This window comes from Rhinolophus hipposideros (assembly GCF_964194185.1).
Source record: "Rhinolophus hipposideros genome assembly, chromosome: 1".
NCBI classification, from domain to species: domain Eukaryota; kingdom Metazoa; phylum Chordata; class Mammalia; order Chiroptera; family Rhinolophidae; genus Rhinolophus; species Rhinolophus hipposideros.
In genome coordinates, this window is record NC_138047.1 from 20,783,721 (window position 1) to 20,810,766 (window position 27,046).

General features: G+C 45.1%; 2 protein-coding genes across 2 annotated transcripts in view; both read left to right on the forward strand.

Annotated features, from left to right (window-relative positions):
• Positions 1-12,282, forward strand: part of FAM171A1 (family with sequence similarity 171 member A1) — a 119,377-nt gene extending 107,095 nt beyond the window's left edge. The window contains exons 6-8 of the mRNA XM_081056894.1: positions 5,718-5,834; positions 8,655-8,769; positions 9,334-12,282. Coding sequence (XP_080913020.1) covers positions 5,718-5,834; positions 8,655-8,769; positions 9,334-11,035 — 1,934 coding nt within the window. The 3' untranslated portion in view covers positions 11,036-12,282. The remainder of the gene's footprint in view (positions 1-5,717; positions 5,835-8,654; positions 8,770-9,333) is intronic.
• Positions 12,283-24,949: 12,667 nt separating this feature from the next.
• NMT2 (N-myristoyltransferase 2) overlaps positions 24,950-27,046 on the forward strand; it is a gene marked incomplete at its 5' end in the record, with an annotated part of 67,398 nt that continues 65,301 nt past the window's right edge. Inside the window, one exon of the mRNA XM_081051821.1 lies at positions 24,950-24,980. Coding sequence (XP_080907947.1) covers positions 24,950-24,980 — 31 coding nt within the window. The remainder of the gene's footprint in view (positions 24,981-27,046) is intronic.

Consider the following 27,046-nt stretch of genomic DNA (forward strand, 5'->3'; position numbering starts at 1 on the left):
GGTAACAAATCTCAGTGTAAGAGCAATAACTTGTGTCCCTGTACATTGGCTGCTGTGCAAAGTGCCAACTTCAATCTGTAATCTAGTAAAGTGTGGGTCTTCACTTGCCCTTTTCTTTTCAAAATCAATCGTGCTCCTAATAACAGGTTTTTCTGCTTGTTACCAAATGCTGAGATGAGGTAGCCTGGCTGCTAAAATAGGGACTTCCGGGCAGGAAAAGCCAGGTAACTCTGAGCCCTTTAGGTCATATTGAAATTAGACGTGGCGTTTTTGGCCCTTTTCCATATTTTAGAGTTCTTTTCCATTTTGGTAGCCATTTGTTACATTTTTAAACTTACTTTTCTTTATATTTTGCAAATAAAAGCTGATTTTGGTACTGCTTGGTAACCAAGCAAGAAAGCAGGACCCTTGGTGACTGCTGAGAGACCCCCATACAGCTCGTACAGAGCAGCATAAGGCACATCCTTTCTGCCTGTCAATTACTGAGTGGAATAATCACTGTAGTGAAATGTAGCTTCCAAGAGAAGAACTCACAGTGCTTTGTACACAATGAACCTTGCCAGCTGAATACATAACTCATTTTCAAGAGATCAGGATGATTGTTCAACAAAGTATTTATTCTTGAAAATAAATCTTTCCATTGTGTAAGGTTTCCCTCTAGAGAGTGACCATTCCGACAAAAACTGATCTGTGAGTGTCGCGTTGAAGGAAAAAAAGAAAAATACTGAACTTGGACTCAGAATACCACTGTTCCATATCTGGTTTTGTTCCCAACCCCTCACACTGCCTGTGGACATTCTTCCAGAGACAGTTTTAATGAGGTGGGTTATCTAATTCCCAATAGCCTGTCTCCCCGGGTGGGGAGTTGGGGAGTTAGTTACTGGTGGTGAGGGAGCAGAGCTGATAACAGACGCACTGATAACAGCACAAAGGGGGAGACACACATGGGAGTGGGTGGGGGGATTGAGTGTAAGAGCAAACCATTCAGTGAGGCCCAAACGCCATCAGTATTTTAGAGTCTAGCATTGTACTTAATCGTAATGTGATCCTGAGTTAGGAAAAATCAAAATTACATTCTCGTGTATAAGGCAGGAGTGAATAATCCTTTTTGGAGTTACATGAAACTGCCCTTTCCAACTTTCAAATAAGACCCAAGTGACAGAGAGAATTGCTTCCAAACCGTGTTCAGATGTCTTGGGGGTTGCCATGGGGGAAGAGGGGGTTTCTTTTCACCTTGATGCAGCTTGTCTTTTATCTGTTTTAAATGTTAATTTCTGCTGAAGATCCCGTTAAAGAGAAAGAACATTAAAGAGTTCAAGTGCTTTAAAAATTATTTGAAAAATGAATGTTCTAGAAATTTCAGTAATGCAGAATATCATTCCTTGGTGACTCCTGAAGGATTGCTGTATAACTGTCACTCACATACAGTCCCAGTAGCAGACACCCCACAGGCCTTGGACAGAGCAAAGGGGCGCTTGTGGCCACCAGCCTACTCCCCACAGACCCACTTAACAGCTGACCACCCCACTCTGTGCAGGAGCAGCTGTGCATGAAGGAAACCTAGCTGAGGGGGAGGGACATGAGGAAGTGTAAGGTCCTCCCTGCGCACCTTCATCAGGTGACCCAGCTGGACAGCATATGTGCCAGCAGCTGCCTCCACTGCCCACCTATGCAGAGGACGTGGAGTGGGTCACTAGCAAGCCCTCCAAAGGGGATGAAGAGATGGGGAAGGGCTGGGCTGAAACAAGGAGAAAGAGAGGCACGGGTGCAGGGGGATGGAGGGAGCAGCTGCCGGGGCTGCTCTGTGTGTGGACCACAGAGGAGATGGGCTTACCCAGGACATCGCTACGGGCAGTTGTTCTGACCTAGGAGTGTGCAGAGGCAGCTCCAGCCGGGACACCAGGGGCAGACGAAGAGGACAAGCAGAGGCCTCCCAGCTGGAGCTTCCCTTTGTCCACACAGCAGAAGCAGTCTGGTCCCTCCCCTGTTCTGTCTGAGTGGCGCCTGGGGCCCCCATGGGGATAAGTGGGGCCCTCTCTTGGCACCCTGGCCACAGGTCCACCAGTCACATAACCTCACCCAACAGAAGAAATTGTACAGAGACCTGTTTGCTGTCAGCATCACCAAAGAACGTTCCAGCACTAGTTCCCTCGCCATGAGTACAACGAACTCCTTATGTGTGCCAGCTCCTCAGGTCGGGAAAGTGTCCTCATCCTGCAGCATCAGGATTTCAGTCACGAGAAGCATGTTTCTAGTACACAATTCATTCATTCTCGTGTTCCCTGTAGCTTATTTCCTCTCACAAAACACAGGAGGCTTGGAAATGGCTTTTGCCAGTAACAGCATGACTGTTGAATCCCAAGGCAGCAGCACCCTTTATTCCCTGAATATGGGTACATTTTACGGAAAACTTAGGCCAAAATAAATGCCTCTTTCCCACCTGGCTCTGTTCCCTTTAGTTGGGAAGGGCAGAAGCCTGATCTGAACCACACTTCCGTCAGGTCTTTCCTGCCAGCCACATCCAGCTTTGCACGGAAGGTCGTCTGGTATTGTGGGGGTTGCACGTCTGGCTGTGTCTCATTCTTAAGTACTACTGAGTTCCTACACCAGGGAGACAAAGGACTGTAAGACCAGGCCCGCCCTTGCAGAGCCTGCAGTCTGATAGAGGAGGTAAGACAGGACAACAGGTTAGCAACTGAGGCAATGGATGTTTCTGGAAAATCGACGATGCAGGAACATGTGGCCTAGGAGTGCCCAGGTGTGGGAGATGCTTGAGTGCTGAAGGAACTTGGGAAAACACGTGGCGTGACTTGAATCTTGAAAGATGGCTAGATTCTTTTTGGAAGAGAGAGAAACTGTGAGGTGGGAACCACAATCACCAGCAAAGTTGCAGGCTTTGGTCAAAGTGCAGGATGAGGACTAACGTGGGAAGAAGTAAGGGGGTTGGGGGGTGGGGCCTGGCAGAGGGGCAGGTGGTGGGCAAAGCTCTGTCCAGTGGTACCTCCACTTACAGGTCCCAGTGGCCTCCTAGTGCTGATGGCGCTGGAAGCCCTGCCCAGCCCTTGGCAGGCAGACACTACACTCCTTTCCAGCTCCCACCCAGCTGCTCCCTCCCTCCCTTTCACCCTGCGCCTCCATCCCCCCCTTCATTTTACAAGCCCTTGTCCATGTGATTCCTTCCTCCTCTTTCTCTGTGCTCCCCATCCCATCCTTACCCCCCAACTGACAGTCCTGCCTGTTCATCAAAACTCAACTCATCCAGAATCCTGGCCCGCCCACCTCAGGTGGCATTCTTTCCTCCCGTGCTCCCAGAACAGCTGGGTGTCCTTCAGTCACTGGCCTTTCTGGCTGCCACCAGCATGGCCACCACTGTGCCAGACAGAGGACCCTGGAGGCTGGGCATTGGGATCTGTTAGCTGGGTCGAGTGTGTATGGGTATCTACCTGCTAGGCTTGTCCCCAGTGTAACGTGGAGTGTTTTTAAAAGTATTTCCAATTGATGTGCTTGTGTAATAGAAGGCAGAAGCAACGTAGTGCTCCGCCTAGGTGGTTTGCCCTTGAATGAACAGGAATGAGGACTCTGAGCTTCCAGCTCTTTCCCTCTGGGTCCCCTTTAGCCTAACCCAGCATCCGCTCCATTCAAAGAGCAGTGACTCAAGGCTCTAATCTGGGGAGAACTGTAAACCAAAGAATGCAAGGCCACTTCCTGGCCAATTTGGAGATCCTGGCAGGGTTGTTATTGTGGGAGAGCATGTGTGAGAGTGGGGTGTGGGGTGCAAGTCATGAGCTAAACTGTATTGGGTCCCCAAGGGCCGGTTGCACAAAATCCCTTTCTCTCCCTTCAGGGAAACTTTTTTACCTAACATAGACACCCTTTCACTTCCTGTGTCAAATGTCTTTTGTTCCCTCCATAGCCCTGGAGAAGTAAGTGAAGCTTACTTCTGGCTGAATCATCTCTGGGTTCGTGTTCTTCAGAAAAGAGTCAGAATTAGGCATCCTGGTTCTCATACTCAGTTTAGAGTATGTTCATCTAACTTGTATTTTCATCTAACTTGAATTGAAACCGCCTGGAGCCATGATTCAGCCTGTTGCATGGGAAGGTCAGACGCTGCAAGGCGCAAGCTGACGCCCAGCTTCTCATCTTCCTCCTTTGTTCAGCTGCCGTCTGAGCAGAGGAGGAGGTGTGCGAGCTTGGAGACATTACCACGCACCTTTCCACCCGTTACATTTAAATGTTGCTATGGCAACTGATAGGCCCTAGAAGCAGCCCCCACTATTGTTTCTTTCTTATGGTGGAAGAAAAAAAATCCACGATTGCCACCTCAGTGATGTGTGTACACAGGCGAGGCGAGGCGAGGCGAGGATTTGGAGCCTGGAGGGTAGAATATTTAGGGCACAGTTGGTGCATTTCTTTCCCAAATGGACTGGGCTTTCCACATGGCCATTTCCGGTGGATGACCGGAGGAGCCAGCTGAGTCAGGCAGGAGCGTTGTGGGCCCTGAGGCAGAGCAGTAAGTGACTGATGTCTCCATGCTGGTTGCTGGGTCAGGCGGGTGTGGACGCGGCCGTGGAGGGCCTGGCCAGCGCTCTCCCTTGGCTCTGCTGCCAGCCTGCGTCATGGGCCTCAAAGCAAGGTTGTCTCTAAGCAGGTGAGACAGGTGACAGCCAAATGGCCTTGGGCAGTGGGTCTGCTCCTAGAAACCGCGCAAAGTGCAGAAGTCCTCACATGCCTGGAAGGTTGCTAGGAGATGCAGCGTGGGAGAGTGGAAGAAAGAGCACCCGCCTTGAGGACAGATCTACCTCGGGTCCCCTGCCCTGCCCCTCACCCCTGGGAGGCCTCGGAAGTGTTATGCAGTTCACCAGTCTTCAGTGTTCTCATGCAGAAAGGGAAGTAAGTCCAGCTCTGTAAGGGTTGTTGTGGGAATTATAGATAATGTACAGTCGGCCCTCTGTATCCGCGGGTTTTGGTATCCACACGGGATCCTGGAACCAATCCCCTGTGCATACAGAGGAACGACTGTATATAAACACACCTACTGTGTGTGACTAGGCAGTGCATAGTCGGGGCTCATTAATGTTACAGACTAGTTAACTAATAACTTGAAGACAGGGTACACACCTGGACGTATTCCCAGCATCAGCACCAACTGGGAGCCTTTAAAAATACCTAGGTAAGGTTTACTGGGTCTGAATTTGCAAAGATGGGACCGAGGAATCGATATTTAAAACAACAACAACAACAACAACAACAAAAACATCCGGGCCTAATTAATCCTTATGTAGCCAGTCTGATTCTGGAGAGGAAATTCTCTTGCTTGAACATAAAGAGTGTAAACAGCACTGGATTTTCCCCTCCTCTTTCCACTTCCACCAACCTCAATCATGCTACCTTTATTCTCCTATTAAACTCCAAAAGCTTCTGCCGAAATCATCTGTGTGTGGAAGCAGGGCTGTTTGGTAAAGTGGCTAAAGGGAATTTAATGAGGAAAGCCAAGAAAAACTGAAAAGCAAAAGTCGCTCAACTTGCCCCTGAAGGGAGTTGAAAACAATCTCTACAGAAAAGCTGTATGCAGCCTCAGGTTGCTGTATGCAACCCTTTGGACGGTCTAACGGGTTGTAAAGATGACGTTTAAGGGGACTCGTACAATCTGTTGAAATCTTAAATAGGAGTTGAGCATGCCTACAGCTGAAGTTTTGGGTTTTCTTCTGCACCCACAGGAACGTGGCTGAAGAGCGGTCTGGGCCTGGTGCACCAGGAAGGAAGCCAGCTGACGTGGACATATATTGCCCCTCAATTGGGGTACTGGGTGGCAGCCATGTCTCCTCCCAACCCAGGTAACACCCGTTATAGGGCATGATGTGTTTGAGGGATCCGGCTGAGTACACTTTTGAAAATAACTTCTACGGGGACATGACACCTTAACTCAAAATTGGTTGAAGAGTCCGAAAAACCAAATGATGAAACTAAGGTATTTCATGGGGGAGGAGTTCTGATTGGAACTTTCCCATCTAGGATAAGAATAATGCGTAGAAAATCATCTTGTCTTGGGTCTCTGTTTTTCTCAGACAGCTGCCCTAGGAAATTCTTAATCTAAAGCCCTCAGAGGCGATACAGACCTCCTCCCTAATTCCTGAAAACAGCTGTGGCTGGGTGTAAGAGAACATGTAGGGAAAGGCATTCAACACAGGGACTCACGGAAAGTCATCATTGACGGCTCCTTGGGGCAAAAAGCTCGATTTGGCATTTCCCAAAGGCTTCAAAGCCAACCAGTTGCTTTGTGTCTAGAAGAAAATTCATCTCCATTTAGGAAATGTGAATGAACTTGTATATTTCAAAGTGTGACTGGAAGTTTTGTGGGGTTTTTTTTTTAACCTACGTGCCCTAGTTTATCCCAGGGAGTATTCCAGAATTGTTTTTCAAAATAGTCACCTAGGGAGAATTTCTTCCCTTGATGGCTGCCATTGCTTAGAATGCCTTTTAAATCTGTATCACTCGGACTGCCTTCATTAGTAAAACTTTTCACTGGTGGCAAATTTTTAGGCTCAGAGGGTCCCTTTGATTTGTCTTAGGTACATCTGAGAGTCCCAGCCTGGTGAATAAAGTATATGATTGAGCCGAGGTCAAAATGTGCTACGATTAAAAGGTGTCTCATGAATTAACCATAAAGGCAGTTCCAAAATGGGAGTCCAAAGTATTTTAGCCATGACCTTGTCACTGGAATGAACACTGACACTCCCAAAGTAACTAATTTGATGGAGGCCATTCCTAGATGGGTGTTGAAAAATCTGTCACCGTTTGCTTTATACTCCCCTACTCAGAAAATGTACACATTAGTCTGTGCTTGGAGAGTATGTGTCTCCCTTTATGGTATTCTTGTAGCAAGATAGGCATGAACCAGGTACAAAAATGGCTCAGTCTCCAAATCTGAAATATCTACAAAAGGACGAAGAGTAAGGAAGGAAAGAAAAGAAATTCCTTAACTACCGAAGCAGAGGCCACAAAGCCCATGCATTAAAGTTAACTGTTTCAGAAACCTTGGCTATCAGTTTTCCCATCATGCAACAGGTAAATAGGTACTTTAGTAAAGAGGTGAGAAAGAACTCCTGGGTGCGGGTCCACAAGCTTCCCAGCAGTGAACGAAGAGGAAAAAAGCTGTGAAAAGCATAGATCGCAGGGCCCCCCTGATGGCATTTCATGTAGAAACACACATGTTGGTAACCTCACAGCCATCGCTTTTATTAAAACAAATTACAGTGGTGCTGTGCTCTCAATGAGCCCAAGACCACCAAGAAAATAATTAGGGCTTTCCTCTTTAATTCTCTGGTCAAGAAGGAAATGAAGTATGGCTGTGAATTTTGTAAAGATTTCCATTGGCATAAGTTAAAATAGTAACATTTTAAGTATGTAAAGGAAATGAGCTTCAGTTATTTGGACATGATTTTTATGTGTACCCCAGATTTCTTGGTGATCCCTGCCAAGGCTTTGCCTGTGCCTCTGGAGGTCGAGTAAAAAATTGTTTCTCTGAATGATTAAGGCAGGATATAGCTGTCAGATATTTTTCCAACTTTTGTAAATATTAAGTCCACCCCACTGAAGTGAATTATATTTGGGAGAGAGTAGTTCAAAATATCTTTTGAACTTATTTCACTATTTTTGAAAAACTAGTAAACCTCCTTGGGTTTATCAAGATCTTAACGAAATGTGTCTTCTTCCAAAAATTTTTGAAGAAATCTAACCCTTAGAATATCAACAACCAATAAGGAAATGGGTGTTTATGGTATATAGTAGTCAGAATCATGCTACCCTGGAACAACAGAAAAACCGCATTCCTCCCTTCCCAACTTCGGGCACTGACGGGCTACCTGGAAGACACCAGGAAGAGCCCAAATACTGTAATTTGCGGAGGTTTCCATTGTCACTATCTGTCTATTTTCAGTGACATTAAGATACATTCTGACAACTATTGAACACAAACAGTCTTAAGTTAAAGTACCTCCTGGGATTCTTTACAATGTAAACAAAAAAGAAAGTCTGTTTATCTCTGATAACCCACTCTGTGGCCACGTCAGGTTAGTCACTTTGAAAAGATATTGCAGAGGAAGGCATTTGAGAAATACTTGACACCCCTGGAACAAGCTGTGGATATTTTTTGTCATAGTACATTTCTTTCATACCTCTCAACTGATTTCTTTTGGCAAAGGGCTTTCCACACAGTCATAATGACTACCTAGCGAAAGTGAGAATAAAATCTTGGGATTTTTTTTTTTTCTCCCGCAGTATAAAATCTGATAGTCAGGCCATCTCTCTGAGAGGAAGAATCCCACTCCTTATAGTATCATGCATGCATTTTTTTAAAATTAAGATTCATCTGTTTAGCATGCTGAACAAACGTGGCTCTCTGCTAAGGAGGGACCCGTGACACACTGCATGTAGTGTTTGCGTCCTCAGGGCGCTGCTCGCCACAGCTGCTATGGCAACGGTCATCCCTGCTCACTGAGTGACATGATGAGGATTATCTAAAGTGTCTTCTCATCTGGCCCTTGCTCCAGGCCCCAGCCAGAAAGAGTTCAGCAAAACATTACCTTGTCATTCATGATCCCTCTTTATATTGAAAGGTTTCTGCAAATCTAAAATACCCTTTTCTGACCTTCTAGGTCCCGTTGTCACCCAGGACATTACCACGTATCACACGGTGTTTCTTTTGGCCATTTTAGGAGGAATGGCTTTCATACTTTTAGTGCTGCTGTGTCTCCTTTTATATTATTGCAGGTAACGTTTTGCCATTTTGGCAATATCTTTTTTCATTTGGAATTTCTTGTGCAAGCATTGATATGGAGGTCTTTTTTCTCTCTCACGAGAAAAGGTCTAAGAACTGAGCACTTGTCATCTAACTTGCAAAAGAATGAACAGGACACGTGAGGCATGCTGTGTATAATGTTGCTTAGAAAGAGAGTTATAAAATAAAGTTTTGACAGTTGTCCTATGATTCATTCAGAATATTCCTAAACACTGATTAAGAGATGATATTCTCAAGGACAAAACAGAAGTGTTCTATCTGTGACGCCTCCTCTGTTCGGTTTGTGAGAATGTTATTATCGATTCTTGGTTAACCACTTTTGAATGAAGACTGCAGAATATACTTACAAGAGCCTAAGGGTGAAATCTGCGGATTTTGTGGCTCTGGTGAGGGTGTGGGGTTAGCAGGTTTCTGGCTGCCAATTAGTTGTTGTGTCTTATTCCTTCCTGTGGAAATTGAGAATTAGGGTTTTACTTGAAACTTGACTATGACAAGACTCTTTAATCTTTGGGTTTGGATTGTCTCTTTAATCGTAGGCGGAAGTGCTTGAAACCTCGTCAGCACCATAGGAAACTGCAGCTTCCGACAGCCCTGGAGAGTTCCAAAAGAGATCAGTCCACTTCCATGTCACACATCAACTTGCTGTTTTCCCGTCGTGAATCGGAATTCCCGGGCCCACTCTCTGTCACCAGCCACGGCCGCCCAGATGCCCCAGGCACAAAGGAGCTGATGAGTGGGGTCCATTTAGAAATTATGTCTTCCAATGGAGAAGTGGACATGCACACTCCCATGCTGAAGCTTTCCTACAGCACCTCCCAAGAATTCAGCTCTCGGGAGGAACTCCTCTCTCATAAGGAAGAGGATAAAAGCCAAATCTCCTTTGATAACCTGACACCAAGTGGGACGTTGGGAAAAGACTACCGTAAATCCGTGGAGATTTTTCCCTTAAAGTCCAGGAAATCTATGGAAAGAGAAGGCTATGAGTCCCCTGGCCACAGTGACTACAGGAGGAGTTACAATGCCATGCTGTCACAGCCTTTGTTCGAGAAGCAAGACAGAGACGGTCAGGCCTCCATCAACCATATCTCCACAGGAAGTAAGATCACCATTCAGGAACACATGTACCCCGCGCCTTCATCTCCCGAAAAAGAACAGCTGCTGGACCGCAGACCTACTGAATGTCTGATGTCGCGCTCCGTAGACCACCTGGAAAGACCTACGTCTTTTCCACGGCCCGGCCAGTTGATCTGCTGTAGCTCCGTGGACCAGGTCAATGACAGCGTTTACAGGAAAGTCTTGCCCGCCTTGGTCATCCCCGCTCATTATATGAAACTCCCCGGGGAGCAGTCCTATGTGGGCCAGCCCCTGGTCGTCCCCGCAGACCAGCAGCTTGAAATCGGAAGACTGCAGGCTGAGCTCTCCAGTCCTCACACGGGGATCTTCCCGCACCCCTCCTCTCAGATGCAAGCCCAGCCCTTATCGTGCCAGGCCATCTCTCAGCAGCACTTGCAGGACGCAGGCAGCCGGGAGTGGAGCCCGCAGAACGCATCCATGTCGGAGTCTCTGTCCATTCCAGCATCCCTGAACGATTCGGCCTTGGCCCAGATGAACAGCGAGGTCCAGCTCCTGACGGAAAAGGCTCTGATGGAACTCGGTGGTGGGAAGCCTCTCCCACACCCCCGGGCCTGGTTCGTCTCCCTGGACGGCAGGTCCAACGCCCACGTGAGACATTCCTACATTGATCTCCAAAGAGCTGGAAGGAACGGAAGTAACGATGCCAGCTTGGACTCGGGCGTGGATATGAACGAACCAAAATCTGCCCGGAAGGGAAGAGGAGATCCCTTGTGTCTTCCGCAGAACCACCCGCCCGTCCAGGAGCATCCACAGAAGGAGCTGAGGGCGGCGGACAGCACCACCTACACGCAGCTCGTGTATCTGGACGACATGGACCAAAGTGGCAGTGAGTGTGGCACCACCGTCTGCACCCCCGAGGACAGTGCCCTGCGATGCTTGTTGGACAGCTCCAGCCGGAGAAGCGGCGGCCAGCTGCCCAGCCTGCAGGAGGAGACGACCAAACGAACTGCAGATGCGCCCCCAGAGCCCTTAGCCAGCCCCGATCAGAGAAGACCTGCTCCCGAGGACGACGACGATGACGACGACGATGACCAAGGAGAGGACAAGAAGAGCCCATGGCAGAAGCGGGAGGAGAGACCCCTCATGGCATTTAACATTAAATGAGGGACCGCAGAGCCACCCTGCAGTGGAACCTAACAAAATTGCCAAAAATGCTTATGGAAGCACTTCCGTGTTTGTGGAAGAAGGTGAACCACGACAGCCAGGGGCCGTGGACGTTTCCTGTGTCACCGTTTGCTGTGTGCATGTGAGAAAGGAATTACAGACAGGACTCCAAAGAAAGGATGATGGCAGTGGACGCCGCACCGCCAGGGAAGAGGCCGAACGCAGTGTCTCAGTGTCCTTCCATGAGCTTGCTGTGTCCCCGAGGACACTGACAAACCACAAGTGATGTTGCTGGGTTCTGACGATAACCTCAATTCTCCCTGAGACTCCAGGAACAGATGAAACTCTTCTTCGCATTGCTTGAATCAGTTTTCACACGCTAACGCTCCTGTGAAGTTACAATGGAGAAAGTAGCTTGGCACTTCGCGTCTCCAGGTGTGCATAACCTCAAAGGAAAGCTATGCATTGCTCTTCGTGCTCTTACTTTGCTTCGATTTCTGCTTTGCTTGGGTTTTGTTTCGGGAGGTGGGGGGGGGAGGGGTTCTTTTTTTTTATTTTTTTTTAAACCCAGTTTGGTTATCAAGATTTTATTCCTTCGTTTTCATCTGTTCTGCTTCTCGGTGGTTTATTTCGGTGTCTTCTTGCAGAAACTCCTGCGTGTCACCTCCTAACATCCAAGCCTTTTAAAGAAATCATACTGAAACTTTTTATCCGCTGAGAATCCTTCAACTCTGGTCCCATAAACTCCAAGTGCCTTTTTTACAGTGACCACAGATAGCCCCTCACTTTTCCTCTTGGTTTTTCTTAATTCCTGTAATGGAACTGCCTGGATTTTATAAAGTTATTAAGTGATACCCCTTTTCTTTAAACTGCATGCTGCCAAGTGCCCGTTTATGTGCAGAATTCTCATTCCAGTGCGGTGTACTCTCTGGTTCTCCTGTGTGACGTGGATTCTGTTTAGCTAAGATAGACTAGAGGACACTTTAAAGGTTCCCTCCTACTCCATCCCTTTGGCCACAAGCCAACATTATGGTTTTATTGGCTGTTTGTATATACGGTTACATGTTAACTCTGGAATCCTATGGGCTAATCTTGCTCTCCCAACACGGAGTAAGGGCTGAGCAAGTGGACTGAATGTGACTATTAAAAAAATCTTATGTGCTATCCAAAAGTGCCAGAATGACTCTTCTGTGCATTCTCCTTAAAGAGCTGCTTGGTTATCCAAAAATGAAAGTTCAAAATAAACTCTGAAGAAAAAAAAAAAAAAGGCTTCCTTGTGGTCCTTTTCATTCATTCCGAGCCATTATGTGTTTCAAAGTTATTAAGAATTTGAAGTTCATTCCTTGTCGGACTTATATCCAAAGACCACCACACAGATACCCAGGAACGTATGCTATGGTTAAAGTCCTTAAAATCCACTTCTGCATTTAGTTTCATTCAAGAACACAAAGTAACATTGTGTTGTGTTCAGATAGAGAGCGATGTCTGTACTTCACGAGAAACCGATGTTTTCTTTTATGTTCAGTACTAATCCACCTTGGAACAGCTTCAGAGAGACCCCATTAGAATGACCAGAACCACCCCAGATGTGTAAAACTATTCATCAAAATCATTAATGGAGATGTCGGAACAGAGAAGAGATTGGTGGAAATAAATCAAGCTAGCGATGATACCGTAACAGTTTTCGTACAAAATCTTTATTTGTGAATTTCATGCCGACAGAAAACTAATAAGGCTCATTTTTATTAGTTTAGTTCTAAAATGTTGATGTCTAGTGTTTTGTTTTTAAGTGTGAAACTGGTTGAATGATTCCCCCACAGTGTTGGGGCCACTGAGTGGATGGAAGTGTGTGGTTGAACACGTGAGAATCGCTTGGAAGTGAACATTCTCACCGACAGGTGGCAGGTGAACCCTTGCAGACTTCACTTAGACTTCAGGGAGGCACCCTTTGTCACCTACCCTCCAAAGGAAAGGTAAGTGGCCTCTCCGAGATTCCCGAGCTCCAGACCGAGGTGACGACGGGAATGCTGGGAGCCCCTCAGCTCTTTGCAGCTCTGCCTGCACTTGCTGCCAGTGCAGTCACCTCCTTCCAGCATCAGTTTCCAGACTAACACGTCAGTACTGATTATGGGAGATCTAGCAAGAAGATTGGGGGCTGGAGGGCTTTTCTGACTCCACCTTAAGCTGGACATACCTGCCACTAGTATGGAAAGTGCAGAGCAGCCAGTCGTGGTCAGACGACACTGTGAGCCTAGGTTTGCCAAAGGGAGTTTGGGTCTGCCAAAGACGGAGCTTAACTCATTTTATTTACACTTGTCAAAATGAGGCTGGGAGGTTAACATTTTCGTTCAGGGTGCCGGCATGGATCACCAGACTCGAATTATCTGCACGGAATGCCATGACTGCAGACTGTAAACATTTCGTTCATCTTCTCTCTAGCCTGGTGAGGGTTATGTATGTATAGTGTTCCAAATCAATTCTGTTGTCTGAAGCACTAAAGCCATCAATGACATCTTGCTTATGCCACCTAGTGGTGAGTTTTCACCTGCCTGTTAATTAAGGAGACTTCAGTGTGGACAAATGGCTGGCTGTTCAGGGCGAGCTCTGGGAATATAGGATGGGTGTGCCCAGGGGTGATCGGACCCGCTTCTGTCCTCCAAGTAAGGAGATGGGGACTGACAGTTTGTCAAGTCTCTACCCTGGAAATGATATATTGGGAGCCATGATGCATTCAATGCTCAAAACTGTATGAGGAAGGTGTATTTATTTCTTTGCTTTACATCTAACTCAATTGGGGCCTGGGGTTAAGTAATTGAGGCCACGCTGCTAGGAGCAGGATTACTCTGCTTAAACAGCCAGCTCTCTGGAAATGGACACATTGAAGTTATAAATGTCCCTGGTAAAGGATGGGTAGGATGCAACTGACAAATCTTAATAAAATACATAATTGTAAATTCCATTTGACAGGTGTTCTCACAGAATGCTCGTGTCGATTTCTGTCATACCTTTTATGGCTCTTGACAAAAGGTTTTAGCTCTGACATGAACATTGGTGGATATTTTTGTACATGAAAGATTAAGATGAAACAAACAAAGACACGTCAGAACATCACCCATTCAACCGTCAGGGCGTGCCTTCTTTGCTGAGTCAGATAATAGTTTCTGAATACTGGAAGAATATTTCCTCAACTTTTTGTGCTACTCGCAATGTAATGGGTCTAGACATTGTACAGTTTTAAGTTTAATCTGCATTAACATCTTCTCTATCACTATCTTAAATCTAGACAATCAACACATCCAGCCTTGGTCTGTGGCAGTGCCAATTTCCATGGTGTAAATACTCCCATGTGGCCAGTTTCAAACAACTAGAGTGACAAACAACATCACTGCACTCAAGACTTGGGAAGAAACGCATTGTAGCACACAGATTTCCACCAAACAGATACAATAAAGATCAATAACCTCAAGAGCATATCGTTTGTGGATTCCATATGTGCAAATCCTACTTGCTAAAATTCATTTGTATCCCCAAAGTCAATCCTTGCCACGTTTTCACAGTCATTCACAGCCATGCAGAATGCATGCAACGAAACATTTGAGTTGCCCAAACACGATCCCAGCTGAGGCTGAACCAGCAACACTCTGTCTTCTTGTTTCAGCTCTCAGACTGTGAACACGGATGCTGTTTTACAGTCTATTCATTGCCACATTTCCTGCATTTTTGTGCTTTTGTTGGTGGTTTTGCTGTTTGCAATGGCCCCCAGGCATAGTGCTGAAGTGCCATCTGGTGTTCCTGAGGACAGGAAGGCTGTGATGGGCCCCACGGAGAGAAGACATGCGTTAGATCAGCGTCATTCAGGTGTGAGGTGGAGCGCTGTTGGCTGTTGAGTTCACTGTCAACAGTATCAACAGTATGTGTTAAACAGGTGTCATTGAATAGAAATGTACATAAAACAAGGTTATGTATTGATGGATTGATGAAAATCGTGTGACCAGAAGCTCTCAGGCACCTAACCCTGTATTTCCCCAGGAACCGGGAGTGCTTCTCACATTGTATTCCCTCATTCAGCGTTCACGGCCACTTTAAAGAATATAACTACTGTGAATAATGAGAATCAAGGATAGTAAATAATCAGGAGCTGATGACTTTTAAGTAACTAGCACCTTTGTTTTTAATACAATTCTTTCACTGTAAGCTGGGAAAATTTAATTTTTCATAATGGCTTTTTCTAGCAACTGACTTGCAAAATTCCTGGCATTTCCAGCATACCACTAGCAACACAGTAGCAGCATGTGTACAAAGGTCTGCCTGACTCCAAAACCTGGTCTCTTGCTTTTTGAAGCTTCACATGGAACCCTTAAGTAGAACAGAAACATCTAGTGACGTCACTCGCCAGACTGTATCGTGACTCCGGGTGCAAGACCAGCGTTGTTTTCTGGGGCGACCACCTGCCTTCTCGTGGTTCAGTACTTAGGAGGAATTGATGACAGAGTGTGCCCTCCACCCGGGCAGGGCACAGGCAGCATCACTTAAATGACAAAGACCCTGTCTGTGCTTTGTGAATTTACTTAGTATAAACGAACAGACAAATGCGAAAACAGTGAAGCAAAGCACCCAAGAAAACGAGATCGGTACCAAAAAGGAAATAGACCGTAAAAGCCAAAAATAATCAGGCCACAAGTATGACAAACTCTGTACGCTTTCTCGTGTTCATTGTCTTTTAGATTTTACTTTTGCAGACCTCCATAATCTGAAGACAAGGGGATAAAAATGAGTGCAGTGACAGTCAGGCATGGGGATTTTGTAACGATTTTGAAATTCCTTCGATTTTGAAATTCGACTTATGGTTTGCTATTTTGACACCGTAATTAAAGCAAGTTGCAATTACGTTTTGGGACTTTTATGACAACCCTAAACATCACAGAGAACCTGTTCCACAGAGTAATAGAAGAAGGTGAGCGATGGAGAAGTAGAAGGACATAATAGCCACAGGAGAGCGCCAGCTAAGATCTTTAGGGGAAGTAGATTTGCAAGCGTCCCCCCAACCTGCTCCCGAAAACTGTCTTTTCAAAGTTGTCGATATAAATACATACCAAGATACCTGGTTAATTTTTGTTATTCTTCAGTGACTGACCTGTGTAATGCTGGTAGTTGGGTTTCTGTAAAGTGGCTAATCGTTCCTGTAAGACCATTTTCACCTCCGCAGGTTGAAGAGGAATTAAAGCACCGGAGAATGTGCATAGAACATGAAAGAGCCTTGATAATCTCACACAGGAAGAAAATGAAGTCAAAAGTGTTGAGATGACCGTCCCCCAAGGCCAGTGAATGACTACATGGAGTGTCTTAGTCTATTTGGGTTGCTATAATAAAAATACCATAAATGGGGCAGCTTATAAACAACAAACCTTTATTTCTCACAGTTCCGGAGGCTGGAAGTCCAGGGTGAGGGTGCCAGTGTGAGAGCCCTCATCCATGTCGCCTCGCCTTGTATCCTTACCTGGTGGAAGGGACGGGAGCACTGTCAGGCCTCTTACAAGGGCATGAACCTATTCGTGAGGGTGCCACCCTGTGACCTAAGCACCTCCTACTGGCCCCTCTTCTAATACCATCACCTTGGGCATTAGGATTCCAACATAGGAATGGGGGTGGGGTGGGACACAAACGTTCTGGCCATAGCACAAGACAGGGCTCCATCTCCTGACACCTGGGTCTGTATGTGTCCAACACCTCATGCGGCCTCTTTGTCCCCTGCACTTTCGGCCAGCTCTCCCACCCTCTGCCATCTGTTCACAGTGTGTGTACAGTAGATAACAGAGGATAAGGCATTGTAAGCCACCCTAATTATTAAAACTCGAGGGCTCTGGGAAGAACCCTGGACCTGGATGGTTCCCTGGACTCGGACCACCAGGACATCAGACCTGCCTCCAGCGATCAGACACGTGACTAATTCCTCCAGCTGCAGAAGGCGTTGGAGGCTTCTGCTCAGCTCACCTCCCTGCGTAGGTTGAGTTCAAATGAATGAATAGTCAAGTTCCTTGGACCAAACTGTAAATTGTGGCACAACTATAATTTGTGGCTCCTCTTAATCACTTTTTGTATCTTGCAGCTCCCTAATCCTGTTGCTACCGTGTAACCAAGGTCAGCTTTTGTTATACCACCTGCTTCTCAGTGGCTTTTTAGGAACATGTAGACAAAACAACAGAATCTCTTTCCCGTGCCTACCTGCCTTCTACAAACCTCTCTCCCTTTCTGCTAGCAGGGTGTTTTATGAAGTATTCAGTGCTAAGCATGGGACTCCGTGAAGATGCAGCCTTACCAGTTGCTCTAGAACCCTGTATGAGGCACCACTCACAGGCGTTCGTGTTAGGGCAGGAGCCCCACAGCCGTGGCTACTGATTGGCTACTGACCGCAAACGTAAATACCTTTGTAAAACGTCCCAGGAGCCTCTTCGTTCCTTATTTAGTTGCTCTTGTAGGAAGCTCACACGCTTGTCCCTGCAGAACAGCGGTACTCAAACCCAGAGATACATCGGCATCACCTGGGGAGGTCGAAAAAATACTGAAGTCAGTGGAACCCCCACAGACACGTCAGAATCCGAATCTGCAGGTGAAACCTGGCATTGGGATATTTTCAAAAGCACTCCCCCAGCTGATTCTGGCACACAGGCTTGTAAACCACTGCTTTAGAAATCCCAAAGATACTTTACAGGCTGGTAGCACCTTTCATTGGGAACATCGAGGAATGATAGACTTCCCCTTTGTTTCCAGGATAGGTTAGGTGCACTGCCCTAGATTTGCAGCCGGGGGTGGGCAGGTGACAACCATAGTCAATTACAGCCCCCCACGCCAAAGGGCATGTGCCTGGCAGATGTGACCGGGGCCTTCTTCTGTGTTCACACTGCCTGCTGAAACCTGAATGTTGACAAACCCTGGGTTCTGTCCTGTTTCCTGTTCAGGTAGTACACAGTCCCCGTGTCTCACAGGACACTCTGTGAAGGACACCCAGGGATGTGTCTGCAGCCCAGATCTGCTGTTGAAATTCAGATTCAAGTTTCCAACTGCTGATTCTGCATCTCCATTCATATGACCTTTAAGTATCTGAAACGCAATTTGTCCCAAGATGGAATCATCCGACTTCATCCGATATCCGGTGAATCTCTCTACTTCCCTACCAGCCCAGCTCTACTTTCCTCCCATATCTGCTACCCCAGTCACTAGCAGCCCCCATGCATGTTTTCCTCAACCAGAAACCTCAGCGTCACCCAACAAACCAATGTCAGCCTTCCCACCCAAATTCAGTCACTTCCTATCAGTCCCACTGCTGTTGGAAAACAAGCTGGCTATTTCATGTACCTGACAGGCCAGGAATTTCTGAGCAAAATTCACTGGCAATTTAAGGATGAGTGAAGGGTGACCGTTTCTTGGAAGACAGATAGTGGATTGCTCCAGTGAGGTTTACAAGTTTATCTCCCCCAGAGCCATTCATTTGCCACTCATTTATCTTCATGTACAGTCGTAGTAATACATAGGGACCTTTCCCTTCTCTTCCCGGAGAGGATTTGTTTGAAAAGTTAAGGTTTCTGTCCCTCTCTGGAGGGCAGGATGGCAGCTGTGCTGTAGCACCTATGCTAGCTTCAAAATACATAATTTGGAGGTTCCTCTCATGTACCAAGGATGCCCATTATATATGCAAAAGAATATCTGCCTTCATTGTATGCCTTTGTTTTTACAAGGGACAAAATGGGGATCAGGAAATACTGTAAAGATACTTTGTAAGTAAATATTGGTCTGCCTTTGATCTAGAAATCTTGTGTTTGCTGTGGGGTAAAATAAATACTTACATAAAGACTTACCATATGCTAACTACCTCCCGGACCTGTCCCTTCTGTCCCCACCCCATTTCTAAGCCACTCTGCTGTCACAGCCCTCACTGTCTCCCATATTGGTCTCACCATCCAAACCCACACGCAATGCACCATCCAGTCATGTCACTATCTATAATGTTCTTGTGGATGCGAATGACAGAACCCAAACAAACTAGCATAATTTAAGAGAGGGACTTCATAGTTACGGGAGATTTGGGAGGCTGGTGAAACTAGGTATGATATTGTGATTTATGATAAGAAATCTATGTTTTGTCTGCATCCAGCACCTTTCATTGGGAACCCTGAGGTTTTGTCTTCATCAAATTTCCAGGCAGAAAATCTGAACCCTTGGAGTTTTCCTAAGTGATAAGCGTGACAAAGGTGTCTTCATATTCACAACAAACCCCTTTCAATCACACCGGAGTTTATATTAATGAGCTGACTTTGGAAAGCACCTAAGAATAGGGGTTGGGTGCCAGGGAAGGCAACCACGTGATCAGAGGGTTGGAATTTTCAGTCACACCTCGTGACCTCAGGAGAGGGGAGGGCCTGGAGGTTGAATCAATACAGAGTAACCGATGATTTAGTCAATCGTGCCTATGTAATGAAGCCTCCACAAAAACCCAAAAGAAGGGAGTTTCAAACAGCTTCTGGATGGGTGTCTGCATGGAGATTTGGGAAGAGTGGCATGCCTGGGGAAAGCATGGAAGCTCCAGGCCCCTCCCCACGCCACGCCCTCTGCATCTCTTCCATCTGGCCATTCCTGAGTTACATTTTTTAATAATAAACTGGTGATCTAGTAAGTAAAATGTTTCTTTGGGTTCCACGAGCCACTCTAGTAAATTCATGGAACCCGAGGAGGGGTTTTATAGCCTCTGATTTATAGCCATCTATTCAGAAGCACAAGTAATAACCTGGATTTGCAATTGGCATCTCCAGTGGAGGTGGCCTGTGGAACCGAGCCCTTAACCTGTGAGATCTTGTGCTGTTTCCAGGTAGATAGTGTCAGAATTGAGTTAAACTGGAAGACACCCAGGTGGTGTTGGAGAATTGCTTGGTGGTGTTGGAAAACCCACACCTCGGAAACGTTGTCAAAACTGTACAAGGGAACCAAACTAGAACAGACAAAGTAATGATAACCCCTGAAGGTTTCATGTTTATAGACTGCTTTTATAATGTGTTACGTTGTTTTGAGTCTCACAACTGCTCTGCTCTACCAATAACTCAAGCAGGTGATGTTAATCCACTTTTGCATACAAAGACTGAAATTAAGTGGACGGCCCAAATAGTGGTAAAGACCAGAATGGAACGGAAACCCAGATGCTTTGCCCAGAAGTGAGGTATTGTCCCCACTGCACCCTGCCTCACAGAGATTAACTCCAGGCATGGGAGCAGCAGCTACCAGTGAGTGCTTGGATGTTTCGAGCGTCTTTCTAAGCACTTCCCATGGGTAAGCTCAGTTAATCCCACCACAACCTGTGACATCAGTACTTCTGTCATTTCACAGGCAACGAAACTAGAGAGGCAGAGTAACGGTCCAGTCTGAAATGCTTATGAGATAGTGTTATTTTCTTACAGAAAGCTAAAAATGTTGTTTCCCAGAATGCTAATGATTTGATAAATAGCATAACATCATTATAAATTCCTTCAAGGAACATGGTGGTGGTCACTGACATCCTAAGTGGTCCTGTGAGCCTTAGAAAGATAACTTGATATCTACTCCTCCAGGTGGGATATATTGGAGTCCTATGACATTTGTCACCCCTTACAGGCCAGAGAAGGTAGGAAAGTAGGTTAACATGAGGTCAAATGCCCAGTAGTGGAAAATTTCATGTTTGCTATGAGGAGACACACAAAAGGGGCATAAATGATGATGAATATAAAAGAACTACTTGGAAATAGAGACTAGCTCAAATTGTATTGGAGGACAATTACATTTTATGTTGAAAGAGGCCAGAAAGACAGGTTTTCATTGTCTTGAATGAGAGAGGAGGATTGGAGGTAAAAGAAAGCTGGAGAGAGAGGCATCTTCAGAGAAGGAACAACACAGAGCAGAGAGGACACTTGGTGGTAGAACACTTGGAGGGATTCGTAGGAAAGACAGTTGTTGTTTTTTTGAGAGATTATTATTCCATAGTTCATTCCTCTTGAGTCATTATTGGTATGAGACAGAATATCAATAAATAGCCAAGGTGAACTGCAGTGAAGTTTTAAGCCCTGTAAGTATCCGCTGTCCTTTAATATAACTAGAACGACAGTCATTCCTTCTGGTCTATTAAGAATACCACACACTGTTTTAAACTTGACTTTATCATTGAACAAATAGAATAAAATTTGGACCTTCAAGAAAGTCTTATGGTTGGAAAAGGCATGCTTACTTCCAGAGACACATTTACACAGTAGTGAGTGTGTGTGTGTGTGTGTGTGTGTAAAGGGGGAGAGAGTGTATGTAAGAACTCAAACAAAAAGAAACCCCACTGGCTGATAAATGAATTTAGTAAAAAGTTATAAAAACAAAGTTACTGAACCATGTAGTGACTTTTGGTGTTTTCTCTATTCATAAAATAGGTATTTTAGCAGATGAAAACTGCTAAGTTTTCTCAAGAATCCTTCTTCCTTTACATTTTTAGACATAGTACCAAATGACATTTATTTTCATGTGTTGAAAAACATATGCCTCTATTTGGCTAAAAATTCCTTCTTCTTTAGGAATGATGCCCAATAAACAGGGTGGAGCCCAATGGTCACATCTCTGCTATCAGAGTAGAGTGATTGGTCCACATCCACAGTGATTGATCAAAATAGGGGCCAATCAGAGTTCTTCTATGTCTTCTGTTTTTAAAAAAACTGGAACTAGGAAAAGTAGGGCTAGTGGTAAAACTACAATATATGAAACTCTGAAGTTGTTATTAGTCATATTCTTTTCATTAAATGAGCCACCCCAGGACTTTCCAATGAAGTCTCCATTTTGCCTAAGGCAGCCAGGCCACAATAAGAGAGAATGAACTTGACACAGAGAAGAGCTGAGAGGGGAATCCTGGCAATATTCAAGATTCTGATTCTGGTTGATTCCAAAGCTCAACTGTATCATGGTCATTCCCATAATCTTATTATTCATCCCCTTTCTTCTATTATTTAAAATGTCCCAATACCCTTCCAGGAAATTCCCCCTTTGTTTTTAGGTAGATCCAGCTGCTTTGTCACTACTAATAGAACCCAGAAATGAAACATCCTAGAGGCCAGACGTAGCCCAATAAACTGAGAGGTCCTGCTCCTGGTTAAAAATCAATGTGTGATTTTTTTTCAGGTTCAACCATAGGCAGTTACAAAACTTTACCCAGCAGGCCTCACAGGGATGCTGCCCTCCCCACACCAACCTTCGTGCACTCTCCTCCCACCTTCTCCTGGGTCCATGAAATGCCAGACCCTCTGCAGTACGATGACCTCGGAGTCAGTCCCGATCCATTGACCTTCTCCTGGCGGAAGCTGGTGCTTCTTGCTTATACTGTCACGGTAAGTAATGAAAGACTTGACTGTTACTTTCAGTTTGGCTTGTGGTCTTAATTGAGCGCCTCCACACCTGGCAGCTCAGCTCTTGAAATAACCTAGTCAGTGAAAATGGGATCTCTATTTGCATTAAATTATGCAGACACATTACAACTGAGACCTTTGAAGGCATGCTGGTGTTTGAAAACATAACTAAACTGGGATATATACTTCCAGAAGTTTTTAACTTGGCTTGCATTGAAGTACACGAAAATTTTCATCATAAAGTCCTAGATAACTCATACTACCCAATTATTACACTCATAAGTCATCACGATAGCAATTATTAGTCACCAGGACAAAGCAACAAGTTCTCATGTTGCTGGATTTTAGATGCTCTCTATGTTCTCTATTTAGATGAGAACTAACTTCCCCTACCTCTGAAGTATGGTATTGTCCCATGATCCGTACAGAAATGGTACATAAGAATCATGAATTTTGTGAATGGTAATCAAAATCATTCTCTAACTCAGTTGACAAAAAAACACATTCTCTGCTTTTGATAGTAAGGAGAGAATGAGAACAAAGATTTCCATCAAAGCAAAGATATAGAAATTGATTAATAGTCAGTATTTAGATTGATTTACTTGTCTTTTAAATCCCCTGGTTTTATTGATTTAATTGCCTTTTTAATTCGTTTTTTTAAATCTTCCTTTTTTTCTTAACTAACTCAGCTTCTGCATTTCTTTTAAGCCCTGCATCAAGCCTTCTAAACACATTGGCAGATACACCCATGAATTTGCATGGAGATAAATCCATTTGTGGCTGATTTTATGATTGCCTATTGCCTTAAAACACACCCATAAAATAAGCCCAAAGGTCAGAAAATAAATATACCACCAACTCACCTGACCCAAGCTTTTATGTCAATGTCGATTACAGCTGTCATCTTAGGAACAAGTGCCTTTTCTGCTGAGACAAAGCCCAGTAGACTTAACCAAAATCGAAAGGTTAAGTAGATAAGGGCTAAAATGGTAAGGAGAGCCTGGAAGGTCCAGGGAGGAAGTGAGACTTGCACTCAGTTTAGAAAGTCAAAAGAGAGAGTTTTCAGAGAAAAGAGGAGAGGAGGCAACAGAAAGCAGGCCAGGAGGAGGCTGGTTTTCAGTCTATTTGCCAGCATCCAGCTCCAGATTCCCAAGCTGCATTTCTTTGGATGTTTTGTGTTCATGCCTGAGCCTCCAGACAGACACACCTGGAAGAAGCAGAGCTGAACTGACCACCTCATAATAGTTTGAATTTGTCAGCTGAACCTTAATTATTGATTTTAATTGAATAAAACAATTTAATCCTACCATTTGTGACAACACGAATGGATCTTGACGGCATTATGCTAAGTGAAATCACCCAGACAGAGAAAGACAAATACTGCATGGTATCACTTATATCTGGAATCTAAAAAAAGCAAGCAAGCCAGCAAGCAAGAGTCAAACTCACAGAAACAGGAAATAGGGGGAATAGAAGTTGGTAAACAGGTACAAACTTTCAGCTGTAAGATGAATAAGGTCTGAGAATCTAATGGGAAGTGTGGTTATAGTGGATAACACTGTATTACATCATGGAAATTTACTAAGAGAGTAAAACTTAAATGTTGTCACTCCACACAAAAAAAGTGATGGGTGTGTTAATTAACTAAATGGTAGGAATCTTTTCACAAAAAAAGTTTTAACTTTATCCTAGGGACATTAGCTGTCAGATGATGGCATCTATGGTCAGAATCTCTTGGTTTTCAGGAACACCATAGTAACAATAACTTTTTTGATTTGAGAATAACCTTTGGAATCATTAGAAAAATGCCTCCGTTAGAGTCAATATTTTTTTCTCCCTCTGTCCTCTGAGGCCTATAACATTGGCCTGCCCTAGGAATTGAGGATTCCAGAAACCGTTGCTTGATTAGGTCAATACATTCTCAGTGAGATTACTCACGAGTCTGATTATCCGTTACCTGTTTCCGTGGATAAAGTCACTCCTGATTGTTTCAATGTGTGAATCTGCAGATGAAATCTTCTGTCCTCTTTTCATACCTAGTCTGCTGATAACAGAGATCAATGACAGGATGATGACTCTATCTGGCTCCCCCTTCCCAGTGTAATCAGCCTCGATATGGTTTTGAAGTTCTTTAAAACGGATGTGAATAGGAAATTCCCATTCTTGCTTCAGACTGAGGGACTCCTGACCAGTCCAAGGACTCCCAAGTCTTGTAGCTGCAGCAGTTGCTTCTGGGGAAGGTGCCCCAGTCACTTTACCCATAACACTTAGGAGACCGGACCCAGAGGAGTTGGGGCTCCTTCCTACGGAAGGCAGAGCGCCCACCTTGTTTCTCCTAAGAACTTACAGGTTTGTTGAGGACACAAGTACACATACTGGAGATGTTAAGTGTGTAACTAGACAGGATGTAAGACATTGATGTCTATATATAAAACTGTTCCACCCTTAGGGTGACGGAATTTAGGCTAATTTACATGGAAAAACTAAAGGGAAAAAAGCAATACAGGTTTCACGCGAGATGGAAGCCCTGGACTCTTTGAAGATCGGGGGTGTGGTTAATAGGTACTAATAGGTACAGTCAACATGCTTCTCCCTTAGAACTGTCTGAGATCTTACAGTCGTGATCAGAGAGAGCATCTTTGAAAAACGAATTCTGGCCATTGGAGAAAATGATGCTGTGGGATTATTTAACGTGGAACATCAGCTGCCTACAACGAGGTCTGACAATTAGGTTCGCGAACTTGTTGCAATGATGTTGCTAACCTTTGTTTTATATCAGAGGGAGAATTCATTATGAATTTGTCCCAGCTGGACAAACAGTTAACCAAGTTTACTATCTGGAAGTGCTGAAAAGGCTGCGTGAAAAAGTTAGACGACCCGAACTTTTCGCCAACAATTCATGGCTCTTGCATCACGACAATGCACCAGCTCACACGGCACTGTCTGTGAGGGAGTTTTTAGCCAGTCAACAAAGAACTGTATTGGAACACCCTCCCCACTCACCTGGTCTGGCCCCCAGTGACTTCTTTCTTTACCCAAAGATAAAGGAAATATTGAAAAGAAGACATTTTGATGACATTCAGGACATCAAGGGTAATACAATGACAGCTCTGATGGCCATTCCAGAAAAAGAGTTCCAAAATTGCTCTGAAGGATGGACTACGTGCTGGCATCGGTGCATAGCTTCCCAAGGGGAGTACTTGGAAGGTGACCATAGTGATATTCAGCAATGAGGTATGGAGCACTTTTTCTAGTATGAATTTGAGGACAATTGGACAATCTCGTATGTGGCAGCACAGAGGAGGGACGCCTCTTGCTAACTGACATGGCAGCCACACGTGGCAGAGGTTGAAAGACATCCTGGGATCCGGTGCAGATTAACCTATAGACTTCTGCTTTTACTCTCTTAAGAATGAGTTCATTGTTATAGAAATGTTTAACCACTAGACTGTACACCTGAAACTAATATAATATTGAATGTCAACTGTAATTGAAAAAAGAAAAAGAAAAAAAGAAGAATGAGTTCATTTTGTGAAGAATGCTTTGAATGAATCAGAAAGGGCAAGGACTTTCGCCAGAAGTTGATGCCGGGGTAGCAGGGTATGGGTACGCAGAACTTACAAAGGAAATGGCTGGGTACTGGTCCCAAAACTCTTAGCCCACTTATCAAAGGGGCATGCGAGAGGGGGAGGAGCCTTTTCGAGGATTTCTTTAGACACAGCGGTGCCATGAACTCCAGCCACCTGTAGCCATGCCCAGGGCCAGACCCTGGGGAAAGGCAGAAATGTCTGTGAAGGAAAAGAGGCTGGAGTCCAAAGAGAAGAGGCGCTGACCAGGACCTTCCTCTTTGACCACATGTTCTTTATGGCCAGCCCCACCTGGGGAGAAGGGAAAAGATTTCATGGAGAAAAACAGCAAAACTCCCGATTGTTCACAGGACTGAGCATTCTGATGAATAAGTGGAGAATCATTTTGTCACCGAGTGGTTTATATGAACGGTTGTTACCTGAAGAGTGACCAGAAATGTCCCCAATCTGACCGGTTTTAATGAATGGACAGAGGAAACTGCCTCTACCCCCATCAAAGGATAGCAGGAGAGAGACCAACGTTAAGATGTGTTTGATTGTGTGACAAGTCAGATTCCTGTGACATCCTGATTACTGGGACCTATATTTTCTCCTCCACTCTCCGACCAGGTAGCAGACTCTTCCATTTCTTTGGCGCACCTGGGCTCCTATCTCGTGTAAAAGCATCAGCTAACATAAAAACATTGTGTTAAGAGTGACTTTGAGGGCGGCCCAGTGGGCTCAGTTGGTTAGAGCGCCGTGCTCATAACACCAAGTTTGCCGGTTTGATTCCCACATGGGCCAGTGAGCTGCGCCCTTCACAACCAGATTGAAGAGAACAACTTGACTTGGAGCTGATGGGTCCTGGAAAAACACACTGTTCCCCAATATTCCCCAATAAAAAAATTAAAAATTAAAAAAAGACTGACTTTGACAGTGTTAAGGAGGAGAGATGGTATTTTTAGGGACTAAAAGATTGACAGTAGGGAGAAGGGGCGAAGGAGGCTGAAGTGTGTGACAAGCAAGGAATGGCTGGGGTACGTGCAAGG